Source organism: Pogoniulus pusillus, chromosome 29, assembly GCF_015220805.1.
Source record: "Pogoniulus pusillus isolate bPogPus1 chromosome 29, bPogPus1.pri, whole genome shotgun sequence".
Taxonomy (NCBI): Eukaryota; Metazoa; Chordata; class Aves; order Piciformes; family Lybiidae; genus Pogoniulus; species Pogoniulus pusillus.
Genome location: NC_087292.1, coordinates 7,257,902 through 7,270,475, shown reverse-complemented (window position 1 = coordinate 7,270,475; position 12,574 = coordinate 7,257,902). Strand labels below are relative to the sequence as shown.

Sequence of the window (12,574 nt, the reverse complement as noted above, 5' to 3'; positions counted from 1 at the left end):
AGGCAGCGCCGCGTCCTGCGCCGCCTCCTCCGCCGCGCTAGGGGGCGCTGGCGCGGGGCGCGGGCACTTCCGGCGCGCGGCGGCGGGCGGGCGATGGCGGCGCAGTTCCGCAGCTACGTGTGGGACCCGGCGCTGATCGTGGCGCAGATGGTACTGCTGCAGGCCGGTTACTACAGCTCGCTCGGGCTCTGGCTCGCCCTCCTCGGCACCTTGGGCAGGACCGGGCCCTCCCTTCACCAGGTCTTCAGCGACGAGGTGAGGGCGAAGGCCCGTCTGGGCCCCGGGTAGCCGCTGCGGGTACAGGCCTCTGGCCCTCGGGGCGCTTTGCCCGGGGGCGGACAGCGCCCGCCCGCCCGCTGTGTAGGCATTCTCCGGTAGAGAGCAGACTTATGCCACTCCGGGGAGCTGCCCCCCTGTGTGCAGACCTGCTGGCTGTGTGGGTGGCCTGCGGTATCGAAGCAGACCGCCTGCCTTCAATAGGTGGTACCCCCCGGTATAGAGAAAGTACCACTCTGTGTGGGCGGTATCGTTGCTGCAGAGACAGGCACCCGGGCAGAGGTGCCCCCTGGTCTAGAGGCATCACTTTGCTGTGTAGCTGGTACGCTTGGTATCAAGAAAGACCCTGTGTGGGTACCCCAAGTACAGAGACAGCACTTTGCCCTATAGGGGTACCCTCGGTGTAGAGGCAGACACTGTACAGGTACCCTGGGTGTAAGGGCAACTCCCCGCTCCCCCGGTGCAGGTAACCTCAGTATGGAGGTGCACACATTCCACACCCTCTTTAGGTGGTGCCTCCTCAGTGTGGAAAGAGACCTGTCACTTTTCTGTAGGTACCCTCCAACACACCTCTGGGAAGGACAATCACAACTGCTCATCCTTCTCTTGCACACCACAGTCAGTGCAGGGCTGTGGTGGTGCAGCTGGGCTGTGGGAGGTTATATGTGGTGGGCTGTGATTTTGTGCTGTGGTTTCCTACTAATGGTCCTGTACAGATTTTAGGCTTCTCCACGCCACCAGGGAGACTTTCCATGATGGCTTTCATCCTCAATGCACTCACCTGGTAAGTCAACAGCAATCTGGAACTCTGCCTTGTTATTTCTTTAATATTAATCTTGGAGAGAATTCAGTGTGACATACTGCTTCTCTCCAAACATCTCCCAGAGGCCCTGTGCCTGGCTGAGGGTGTTTGCTGAGGCCTTGAAAACTTCTGACTTTCTGAAGCCTGGATAAGTCCGTGCCTCAAACCAGCACACTCAGATTTCCCAGTTGGGAATGAGATTTGCTTCTCTGAGAGATTTTATTTTAAATTAGAGTTAACAGATCTCAACGAAGGCTGATCTATAAACAGGAATATGGTTTGCCTCTGCTACTGGGCAAAGATCACTGGGGTAGAGAGTTTAAATATTACTACCTGTTTCTCTGCACTGAGACTCATTTCCCTGCTGTCATACAACTAAAAAGCTGTAGGCACATAAGCCTTGCTGCAGCAGGTGGGGGGGAGATCAGAAACAACCTACCCTTAAAACATTTAGGAACTTCTAAACCAGCTAAATAATCATCTGTCAGTTCTTGCTGTGCCCCCATTGCCAGAGGCATGGCAGAGTTTGATAATCTCTGTCTGTACTTTGCAGTGCTCTGGGCTTGCTGTACTTCATCCGCCGAGGAAAGCAGTGCCTGGATTTCACAGTCACCGTTCACTTCTTCCACCTGCTGGGCTGCTGGATTTATAACTCCCGCTTCCCCTCGACCCTGACGTGGTGGCTGGTGCACATCGTGTGCACTGCACTGATGGCTGCCATCGGCGAGTACCTCTGCATGAGGATAGAACTCAGAGAGATCCCTCTCAATTCTGCCCCCAAGTCCAACGTATAGACTCGCTCTGGCAACCACATGCTGCATTGCCTCGTTGTTTCCAACACAAGTGCATCTGATGCCCGAGAATCATCACTGAAGAAGCACAGCAGGTCTGGCTAGACGTTTTTTCCCCCTTTGGGACCTCGGTGACTGCATGAGTTTGAGCATCTCCTCTGGCATCAGCTGACTGTGGGGGAGGAGCAGATGTTTATTTTGTTAACACAAAGCTTTTAATATGACTGGCAGGCGTGCTCTTAAACTCTTCACTTGTGAGACTGTTAAAAGCCAGGCAGCAAAACTTGGTATGTGAGGAGCCTCTGGAATTTAAGAGATGCCCTGTGTGGGTAATGCAGTGGTCAGTTCCTGCAGGAGCTGGCACAGTGAGCAGTGGGGCTGGGAGATGCTGCTTTCAGTCTGTCACTTGTTTGGACTTTGGTTGGAAAGAAAAAGTCAAGGAAGTGAGTGGATGGGGAGAAAGGAAATAGTTGTACTTGCCTGAATCACCAGCTGAGACACTACATAACCCATGACATTAGATGGGTCTGTTTGCTGTTCCCATGTTTAACACATTGAGATGTCAGGCAGCAGTTTGCCGAAGAAATCTTTTGTAATAATAAAAGTGTGATGTTGCTGTGAGCGTGTTACAGTTCTCCTAGGACACCCAGCACTTCAAGAAAAGCCATGGCAGCAGATGGACATAGCCAGAGAATGCATGGCTGTGAGATGCCCTCTGTCTTGGGCACCTGAATTTTCTTACAATAAATATTTCATACCTCTGCTCTGAAGTGAAGGCATCAGTGAGTGCTGTCTGAAGAGGTCACCCAGCGTAATCCTTGCCTTGGGAGGAGCATCAGCAATCCAGGGTCTCCACATAGTCATTCTGAGGCTGGAGCTGTCTTGGGGAAGGCTGGAAAGGTCTCCTTGGAGCCACACTGTTCTTTTTCCTGCTCTGGGTCTGCCTGTCAGGCTTCAGAAGGCTAACAACAGGTCTGGCCAAGGTGACATTTAGTTAAATGAGAGGCTGTGGTTTGCTTCTCAAAGTAATAGCATGTGCCTTTACTTGAAGGCACCTCAAATATCCATCACCTGCAGGAGGCAGGACAGCACCATACTGCTCAGGTGCCAGAGCAAAATGGTTCCCCCAGGTGTCACAGGCCCAAACCCCCATTCTGCCTGGTTTCAGGTGAGCCCAAACAAGGAAAAAGCCATTTACAAAGACAGATTTTTCTCCTGTGCAGTATCGTGCAGCTACATTCCATTGTATGTCAATGTTTGTAAGTGTTACTTTGCACAAGTTCTTTGCTAATTCAGCTTGTTTGGAAGTAGTGGGATGATGAGAGAAGCAAGAGCTGATAAACTCTTTGAAGCTCCTCTGTCAATCTTTGTTCCTGGGGGAGTTGTATTGCAGTCCCTGCTCTCATATTGGGGTATTAGGCAGGGAGGCAGGATAACATCCTGGTGCTTCAAATACTTGGCAGGGCTGCTACAGAGGAGTACAGTTATTTAGCCAGAACTACTTCTGGTCTGAGGTTTGGCCAGGAGCTTTTCCTGACCAAACCCCTTCAGCACAGCTGTGGGACAGCAGCAGTCTCTCAGAGGGCAGAGTTCACACAAGTGTTTCTCTGGGCCGGAGCCAGCGCTCACTGTAGGGCCACCCAGAGGTCACTTCCTAGGGTTTCCCCTGCAACTCTCCTGTGCAGCCAGCAAGACAGTTCATCCCCTCTCAGAATAAGCTCTTTCCTCATACATGAGGATAGTTGCCTGCCTTCCAGTCACCTTCAGCCTGGACATAAACTGGTCTTCCAGTAGGTGCCAGTATCTCCTTCCGAAAGAGCAGATACGGTGCATGTGCTGGGGATCGGGATGAGCAGCAGAAGGCTCTGCCGAGGGGCTGACCAGCACTGCCTTGGTGTCAGATGTATTTTAAGACTCTTTTAGGATAATTTTATCTGTCCTTTTGTGGCTGTTGTTGAGGAAGAACATCCCAATCCTGCATAGGGGAGGTTTATAGGTTTAACTCAAGGCTTAACACCACACCAAAGTGCAGTGCAGACCCCTGTGGTTTTCAGAGGTCATCTAGAAGCAAATTAGAGCTAGAAAACTAATCACAGTGAATATGAGGAAGCAGAGAGAAAACCACACTCAGCCCATTTCTTAAATAACAGGCAGGTGATCCTAGAGCTGCTGTGAGACCATTAAAATGTTCCTAACTTTTTTTCCCCTATAAGAACAGGGATGAAAACTGGAGCAAGGAACTCTTACCTCCTTGTGAGAAGAATCCTTGACAACTGTGGATTAATGCTCAATGGGACATCTGATGAGCGTCACTGCATCAGCATGAAGTTTGCTGTAGAATTAGAAATTCTTCTGAAGGTCTGCTGACTTTGAGGATTGAATCTATATATTGCCTTTTTTTTTCCTTTTAGAAAAGAAATCTACTGAAATTGTCCTAGTCATAGCTTTAACAGTCCCTTCCAACCCAGAACATCCTATGTTTCTATGAAATTCTGCTAAAAATGGACTACTGATTGAGGAGGGAACCTCTGAAACTCACTCCCATACTGTGAGACCTAATTTTCACTCACATGCTTTCAGTCAGCTTTAGGAGCATTTTTGGCTTAAAAAAAAAAAATCTGCTGCTCCTTACTGGAATGGTGGCAGATGGTCTTAATTTCTTAATGAATTATTGGGTTTGTGCGTGCAGTAGAGTTGAGGAATTTGCTTTCAGGCAGGATACACCTCAACATCTGCTCTTCTCAGAGCCAGTGGTAGTGTCAGCTGGCCATTTGCATTCCTGCTTTTGTAATAATAAGACTTCTCAGAAACCTCTGCTGAGACTTTTACACTCCCCTTCCCCAAAGCTCTTTTAACACAGAACATTTTAACAGAGGAGATGATGCCAAATGCAAAGAGGAGCTAAGGGCTGTGAGATTTGGGAGGATTTGCTTATCTGTTTTATACGTATTGTAAATGAAAAGCAGGTACAGGATTTGGATCCAAACGAGTCCAGCTTCAGTTATATGATACTCACCTGCTTCAGCTTTCCCCAGCTACCAACCACAGGCAGTAGAGGAGAGAAAAGGGGGAGGAAAGAGGATCAGCCAGCGTAGGCTGCCCTGAGAGAGGAATAAGAAAATCACCCAAGGCAGCTGAGTGATTCATGCCAGGTTCTGCAGTGCTTTGGTTTACCCTTTCTTCACTACTTAGCTCTGTGCCCAAGATGCCACATACATGAATAACAGCTCTGCTATCTGTAGAAAGCCTAAGTGAAGCACTGAATCATAGAATCAACCAGGTTGGAAGAGACCTTCAAGCTCATCCAGTCCAACCTATCACCCAGCCCTGTCCAATCAACTAGACCATGGCAATAAGTGCCTCATCCAGGCTTTTTTGAACACCTTCAGGGATGACGACTCCACCACCTCCTTGGGCAGCCCATTCCAACAGCAAATCACTGTCCCTGCGAAGAACTTCCTCCTAACATCCAGCTTATACCTCCCCCAGCACAATTTGAGACTGTGTCCCCTTGTTCTGTTGCTGGTTGCCTGGGAGAAGTGCTATCTGAGCATCAGCTGCTCCTCCCTGGCTTAATTCCTGGAATTTGCCACAATTTATTCATTTCTCATGCTGCTGCAGAGCATTAAGTGCTAGGGAAAGCAAGAGGAAGAACATGGGTGCCAAAGGAGAACAGTATGACCCATCATTACAAATCCCAACAGCACTGTTGGTAAAACCCCTTGCTGTAGCAGAAGCATGCCCACCTGCCTGTAGTGCATCCAGTGGGATCTCTGGGGCCAGCAGGACCCCAGAACCCCTGCTCACACTGCAAAGCACATTTTCAGGTTTGGGGACACCAATTCAGAACCCCAGATTTGTGGACACCAATCTATTTGTATGTGGTGGTATTAACTGCTATGCTCACTCCTGAGGCAGCAGCACTCAAAGCATCAGTGTGAGGTGTCTGATCAGTGTTTCTGAGGAGCTCTCCATCTCCACACAGGGCCATCTTCTGCTGTTAGCAAGTGCCTGCCCCTCCTGCAACTAAGTGCCCTGGTAAGAGGCCAATCTGTGGAAACAGGCAAAGTCAGGCTGAAATACCCCACTGGTTCCAGTAAGGCAGGGCACAGAGCTTCACTAGCATCCTTCAAATACAGAATTGCATCACACTGCCCAGAAGTACCAATGAGATTTTCTCACATGCCCAGAAATCACTTGCAGGCAGCCCTCTAGTGCAAATACTCATGCTTGTGCTGAGGCTACCAAACTAACAATGCTGTGAGCCACAGAAGAGGCCAGAAGAAAGAGGCTGTGCTATCAAACAGGAGGCAGAAAAATAACTTCTACCGCGGTGTAGGCTCTACAACAAACTTTAATACCCTGGAATGAACAATTTTCTGCCCAGAGCTGCTTACACGTTCCTTTGGAGAAAGCTTTAGAGCAAAAGAGTTGCTGTAAATCCTTTTTATCTTGCTAGCTTGGCACTGCCTCTTTCCCCCAAATATTTTTTCTGTTTCCTTAGAAAAGGGATTGACACATAACACAGGGGTTACTCAGGACTCCAGATGTGTGCAAGAGAAGAGGTCATGCACTTGTAATTATTCCTCAGCAGGGATTTCAACCATGTCCTCAAAGAAAAAAGGCCAGTACAGGGCAGTAAGTTCTCCTTTCTGCTTTTGACAGGACATGCACCACCCCCTTACACCTTGCAAACCAGTTGTACAAATGCTCCAGATTTCAGTGCTCAAGTCCAGAATCTGGAGAGTTGATCTGGTGGAAAGACCCCCCAAAGAAAACAGGTTTTCTTCCAGTGGCCATGGAAGAGTACAAACAAATTCAGTGTTCATGACTGATTCATCCTTTTACCCAAATCCTCTGCTCCCTATTTACAAATTCTCAAATTCTGCAGTCAGTGAGATCTGTGCTTTGAGGCAGAAGGGGACAAGCACTATCCCAAAACACACAGAAACAGCACAACCCAGGAGACACTGCTGAGCAGTTCCCATGTCTCAGGAGCAGGATGGAGCCAGGTGTTCACTGAGCACCACACGTGGTGCTCTTCAGAGGTTTGGGAAACTGATCAGAAGGACGCCATGGCATACTCTGCCACCACCTTGCAGAGCTCAGTTTATAAATTCAGCCAAGTGACAATGAGGGGCACACAGAGGACAGAAACCTTGGGAATGTGGGTCCAGGCAAAGCTTTGGGCCGTGCTGGGGCTGCAGAGGTCAAACAAGCTGCCTTGAAATTTGATTTTCCGAGACTCCCTTCTCAGCCTCTCCCAGATGGCTGCTGCTTCCTTCTGACATTTCCAGAGCGCTTCCAGGGCACACGTGTGAAACTCATCCCAGTACCTGCAGACAAGGAGAAACAATGCCATGAGCTCCTTCACAGCAGTACAGCACCAAGGAGACTTGCTGCCCCATGCCTACTCTTTGAGCAGCAACAGCTGCTGTGCTCTGTGCCAGCTGCCCAACTATTCATCTCCTCCATCATCTCCCAGAGCATCTTGGTTCAAACTCGAAACACACAAATTATTTTATGCCTTCACCCTCCCTCTCTACTTTCTCTGGATTCAATAAAATCCATTATTTTCCAGCAACAAATGTTTCCCTTCAGCACTGAGCACCCAGAGTATCTAAACCAGGCTGTGAACAAAGGCCTAGCACATTTCATTCACAGCTTTCTCCAAGCTGAGTCAAGGGCAAAACACAAGCACAAAGCAAGGAGGACAACAGCTCCCACAGACCAACACTAAGGCATGGACAGGAGTTATTGACTGCATTCTCATTAGACACATCTCCATTTTCTGCTGGGTACTACTCTTCAGAAGTCAAAGCCATTCAGTGAGAAGAGGCTCTTGGGGAACACCAGGGTACAACCAAGGCAGGCAAAGATAACCTGTGACCCTGCAGGAATGACCCAGGAGCTGGTGCTGAAGACCCCACCTTGGCTGCCTCTCCAGAGCTAGAAAGAGGCAGGGAAAAACCCTGGCAAAAATGGGGCTGAAAACTGCAGTCCTAGAGAAGCCTCTCAGGAGGGGCACAGTGGACACCATCCCACCAGTGCAGAGTGCTGAGGTCAGCACCACACAGGGTGACCCCACACTGTGTTTATCTAAGTCAGTATTCAGTGTGCCAAGGTTTTATCCACTCCCTGAACTCCTTTCTTACCTCTGGTGAGGGAGTGCAGCAGCTCTGAAGAAGGTGGGCTTGAGCCATTTCCCATGAGCTCACTCCTACAAGTGTCAAGCTGAACAGGGAGGGATGAGCTCCAGCTGTCCAGAGACCAGGACAGCAAGGACCAGGCTGGGCTATGTCCTCCCACCCAGCACAGAGAGGAAAAGAATGGGCATCCCTTTCCAATTTTTTTTTTGGCTGCCACGTATCTGAGGACAGAGTGGCATGAGATTCTGTGTCCACAAAGGCTGCTGTAGGTGCTGTGATGGGGAGAGCACTCACAGCTTGGCAGGTTCCTGCATCCACACTGCTCCAGAGACAGCTGAATTCACAAGCAGGGTCTCTCTTTTGTAGCTACAAACCCACAACATGAAAGAGAGAGGGCCTGACAGTCTCGGCAAATGGCACAGACTAGGCTTCTCCTCTGGAAGTGGCTCCAGGCCATCATTTACCTGCAAGCTGGGGACTACCTGGAGGACAGTAGGTCTCTGCCACCTTCTCTGTGCATGCCAAGTCACTGGGCACACGTGCCACTGCTCAGAAAGGAGATGCAGCCCAGATGGCCAAGCAAGGACCCTGCACAGAAGAAAGGAACACCTTGGTTTTGTCCAAGTGCTCTGAGCTGGAGGTAACACCTTGTGCAGATACGCAGACCCAAGTGTTCTACTTCTTTAGTGTTTCTAGCAAGGCTTACATCAGAATGCCAGCTGTGAGGGAGTTCATTAAACTGAGTCAGTGTGGTGGAATAAATGTCCCCAGATAACGAGAAAAGCCAGTGCCAACCCAGCTAACCTCCTGTGCTTGCACCCGAGCTGCGGCAGCAGCAGCACAAGGCAGCTCTGCCAGGTTAGAGTTAACCTGGCCCATGGCTTTGGGCAAAGGATGGTTGGGGCACGGTGCAGGGGGCGATAGCTCCTGTCTGGTTCTGCTCTCAGCTTGGGTGGCAGCTCCCAGTGTTCCACCTTTCGCAGTCTCCATGCACTTGGCCAACCAGGCTGCTGTTGGCACCTTGCCTGGGCTGGCTTTGGGGCATCACCACACACAGAGCTGAGGCGCTGCCAGCCTCATACCAGTTCCCACCTCTGCACCCCTCCCTCACGCACACTCCTGGAGTGACCATGGCACCAGGGAAGCAGATGGCAGCAGAGAAGGCTGAGGTTACAGTCAAGTAGTTCAGAAATATTTCCTGGCAGGAAGCTGAGACATCATCAGATTTTTCCTCCGGCCACAACAAACCCAGCCAGCCATGCAATGGGACCAGCATGAGAAGCTGGTGCATCCCAGAAGGTGCAGAGCTGTAGCCTATGGGCAGAGAAGATTCCAGGAGCCATTCTGCCATGGTCAGTGCCCCAGAGCCTGTAAAAAGTCATCCACTGATGCACATCATGCGAGTTTGAGCAAAGGAATCAGGAATCCTCCTGCACTCAATCACAGCCTGAGCCAGGCTACCCATGCTGCTGTTCTCCACTACCAAGCACCCACCTTTTAAAACTAAAACTCTTTATTGTAGCACAAATCAGAGCAGTTCCCATCCCAACCCAGCCTTCAGCCACGTCCCGGACAGACTGCTCATCCTGAGCGAGGCTGTCCCAAGGAGAAGGGCAAATTAAGAGCAGGTCACAGCCACCCTGCCATGGGCACACGTGCTGGCAGGGGAACACACCAACAAATAAAGCTGTTTGGTATTCACCTTGAGCACAAGAGTTTCACTGAAGTGCTTGCCACTTCCAGCCACAGCCAAAGTCAAACATTTTGGCTGGGGCAGGCTGGAGGGCTGTGGACCCTCGACTACTCTCAGCAGCAGCAGCAGCAGCACCACCTCCTTGTCCTGGCTTGTGACAAAGTGAGCCGCCTCCACTGAGTGCCATGTCTCAACTATGCCTGCCCTGCTGCGCCCCAAAACGTGCGAGCCAGTTGTGCTGGCAGCGAGGAGCAAGTCCCAGAGCCTCGCCCCACTGCTTCAGGCAATACCTTCACCTCCTAGCGTGCCAGTGGTTAGCAGCAGCTCAAAAAGCCTGACCCGCAGGGCGCTCAGCCCTCACCGTGTCCCAGAAGGTTTGCACCACCCCAGGACACCTGCGTTTACCTTTCACTGCTGCTGCATTTGCTTATCACTGCCGTTCACCGCCTTCAGCTCACTGCAAGCCAAAACAGACGTGCCTCCATTTATCTCCACATACATAGCATTGCCACCTCACAACTTCAGCTCCCCAAACTCGCTGACTGCCAGCGTGCAGGGGGTGGTGGGGCGGGACCTGACGGGCTGGAACTGTTGCTGAAGGCTGGGGATGCAAACTACAGCTGGAGCTGCGCGACAGACGGAGGCATAAAAAGGCAGGCAGGATACTCAAAATGTCCCTACGGGCTGCTACACGTAGGGTGTCCCGGTGCAGGGCTGTACTCACCCACAGACTCTGCGCAGTCCCTGCAGCTCGATGCCATCCACCTCCTCATACGTGGCCATGTTTTCCCCCAGCTTGAGGACGCAGTCCGAGAAGCCTTGGTACACGCTGTCACAGGCACTGCCCGATGCCAGCAGCACGGCCAGGTGCCCTGCCAGCGGCCGAGAGGGGCAGCATCAGCATGCAGCCCTTTGCCGACCGAACCCACTTCCCTCCCTCCCAGGCCGACGTGGGCCCCCCTGAGCCGCACAGGCTCCGAGCTGACAGGCACATGAACCTGCCTCTTTCCGCGACGGACACGCACAGCCCTCACTCCATCCCTCACCTGCCAGCGTTTGCCGAGAGCCCGAAGGAGCTGCTGGAGCGGGGCAAGGAGCCGTGCCGGGGGCAGGACCTGGCGGGGCAGCACGACCAGCTCCGCAGAGACTGCTACCGGACCTCAGAGACTCACGCTCCGGCCCCAGCAGGTGGCACGGAGGGCGCCTCGCCGCCCTCTCCGCCAGCACAGCCCGGGAACAGCAGGGGAAGCGGCCCCATGCTAAGCCGGCCACCCCAAACCCCACCCGGCAACCTCCCTCCGACGCCCTCCCGGGCAGCCTCACCCAGGGCGAGGAGCAGCACGGCCGGGCCCCGCCGCCGCCCCATCCCGCTGACGGCTCCGCTCCTGCCGCTGCGCCCGGTGCCGTCCCGCTGCCCGCTCCCCCGGGGCTGGCAGTGCTCCTCGCCCGCTACTGGCCACTCCCCGCCCGCCTCCGCGGGGTGGGCCCGGCCCCGCCCGCCGCTAATGAGCGGCTACGGCAGCGGCTGGGGAGGGAGAAGGGTGGGTGGCTGCTAAGGAGTGCCCGGGGGCACCCTCGGCCCCTGCATGCTGCAATGCCAGGACGTTGACATGGTGCCAGCTGAGCTGCCTCCCCGTCTGGGACCTCCCCCTCCCTGCTCTGCTCATCTCCTCCTAATGCCAGGTTGGCCCTGCCAGCACCCCTAGCCTGCCAACCCAGAGAAAGTGGAAGCCACAAGAGGCCAAAGCCCACCAGGACCCATAACAAATGCAAGGAGGTGACAGAGCCTGGGTTTCAAAAAACAGAAACAAATCCATTTATGGAAGAAGAGAAGCAAAAACATTGAGAGAAAGACAGAAGCAGATTGCTGTGCAGCCTGGGCAACACCCTGCAGGTGGCCAAGGCTGGGCTGGAGGGGGCCTTGAGCAAAGATGGCCTAGGTGAAGGTGTCCTTGCCCATGGCAGAGACACTGCAACTCGATGATCTGTAAGGTCCCTCCCAACCCAAACTATTCTATGAATCTACAGGAAAAACATCAACAAACACATTTCAGTTCTGGGCCCCCCAGTTTAGGAGGGACATTGAGATGCTTGAGCGCGTCCAGAGAAGGGCGACGAGGCTGGGGAGAGGCCTTGAGCACAGCCCTACAAGGAGAGGCTGAGGGAGCTGGGATTGGTTAGCCTGGAGAAGAGGAGGCTCAGGGGTGACCTTATTGTTGTCTACAACTACCTGAGGGGTGGTTGTGGCCAGGAGGAGGTTGCTCTCTCCTCTCAGGTAGCCAGCACCAGAACGAGAGCCTCAGGCTGTGCCAGGGGAGATTTAGGCTGGAGGTGAGGAGAAAGTTCTTCACTGAGAGAGTCATTGGACACTGGAATGGGCTGCCCGGGGAGGTGGTGGAGTTGCCATCCCTGGAGCTGTTCAAGGCAAGGTTGGACGTGGCACTTGGTGCCATGGTCTAGCCTTGAGCTTTGTGGTAAAGGGTTGGACTTGATGATCTGTGAGGTCTCTTCCAACCCTGATGATACTGTGATACTGTGAGTTACAGAAAAACATCAACTAACCTCTTTACAGGGAGACAGACACAAACAGATTTACAAGAAGACCTGCATCAACTACCTAAAAACCAACCAACATATTTCCAAGAAGACCTAAATAAATTACTCCAGAACCAACCAACAAACAACAACAACTCTTCCTAGAACAACTTCCTCCAGCAGCAGTCTCCAACACGCCGAAGCACCTGGGAGCAAAGCCAGCACCACAGCCGTTGGCCCAACGAGCAGCTCCCAGCGCAGCTTCCTCTGCTCCAAACCAGCACCTCTGAGAGCACAGCACTGCAGGAGCGGTTCAGGGCTGAGAGGA

General features: G+C 52.4%; 2 protein-coding genes across 2 annotated transcripts; one reads left to right on the top strand and one right to left on the bottom strand.

The window, feature by feature from the left end:
• The first annotated feature begins 72 nt into the window (after positions 1-72).
• On the top strand, positions 73-2,639 carry SYS1 (SYS1 golgi trafficking protein). Its single transcript, XM_064167789.1, has 3 exons — positions 73-255; positions 993-1,060; positions 1,632-2,639. The coding sequence occupies exons 1-3, from the start codon at positions 94-96 to the stop codon at positions 1,870-1,872; spliced, it is 471 nt and encodes a 156-aa protein (XP_064023859.1). The 5' UTR covers positions 73-93; the 3' UTR covers positions 1,873-2,639.
• A 3,566-nt stretch (positions 2,640-6,205) lies between these two features.
• LOC135188385 (neuritin-like) lies at positions 6,206-11,183 on the bottom strand. The gene is made up of 3 exons (XM_064167786.1): positions 11,035-11,183; positions 10,436-10,583; positions 6,206-7,205 (listed from the first exon to the last, which is right to left on the bottom strand). The coding sequence occupies exons 1-3, from the start codon at positions 11,075-11,077 to the stop codon at positions 6,980-6,982; spliced, it is 417 nt and encodes a 138-aa protein (XP_064023856.1). The 5' UTR covers positions 11,078-11,183; the 3' UTR covers positions 6,206-6,979.
• Between the last annotated feature and the right edge of the window lie 1,391 nt (positions 11,184-12,574).

Bases quoted from the DNA above. Each gene is read 5' to 3' on its own strand.
- SYS1 (XM_064167789.1), top strand. From the start codon at position 94: ATGGCGGCGCAGTTCCGCAGCTACGTGTGGGACCCGGCGCTGATCGTG. The intron at 256-992 runs GTGAGGGCGAAG...GGTCCTGTACAG, and splicing joins ACCAGGTCTTCAGCGACGAG to ATTTTAGGCTTCTCCACGCC. The intron at 1,061-1,631 runs GTAAGTCAACAG...TGTACTTTGCAG, and splicing joins ATCCTCAATGCACTCACCTG to TGCTCTGGGCTTGCTGTACT.
- LOC135188385 (XM_064167786.1), bottom strand. From the start codon at position 11,077: ATGGGGCGGCGGCGGGGCCCGGCCGTGCTGCTCCTCGCCCTGG. The intron at 10,584-11,034 runs GTGAGGCTGCCC...GGCCGCTGGCAG, and splicing joins CGTGCTGCTCCTCGCCCTGG to GGCACCTGGCCGTGCTGCTG. The intron at 7,206-10,435 runs GTGAGTACAGCC...CCTTGTCTGCAG, and splicing joins GGACTGCGCAGAGTCTGTGG to GTACTGGGATGAGTTTCACA.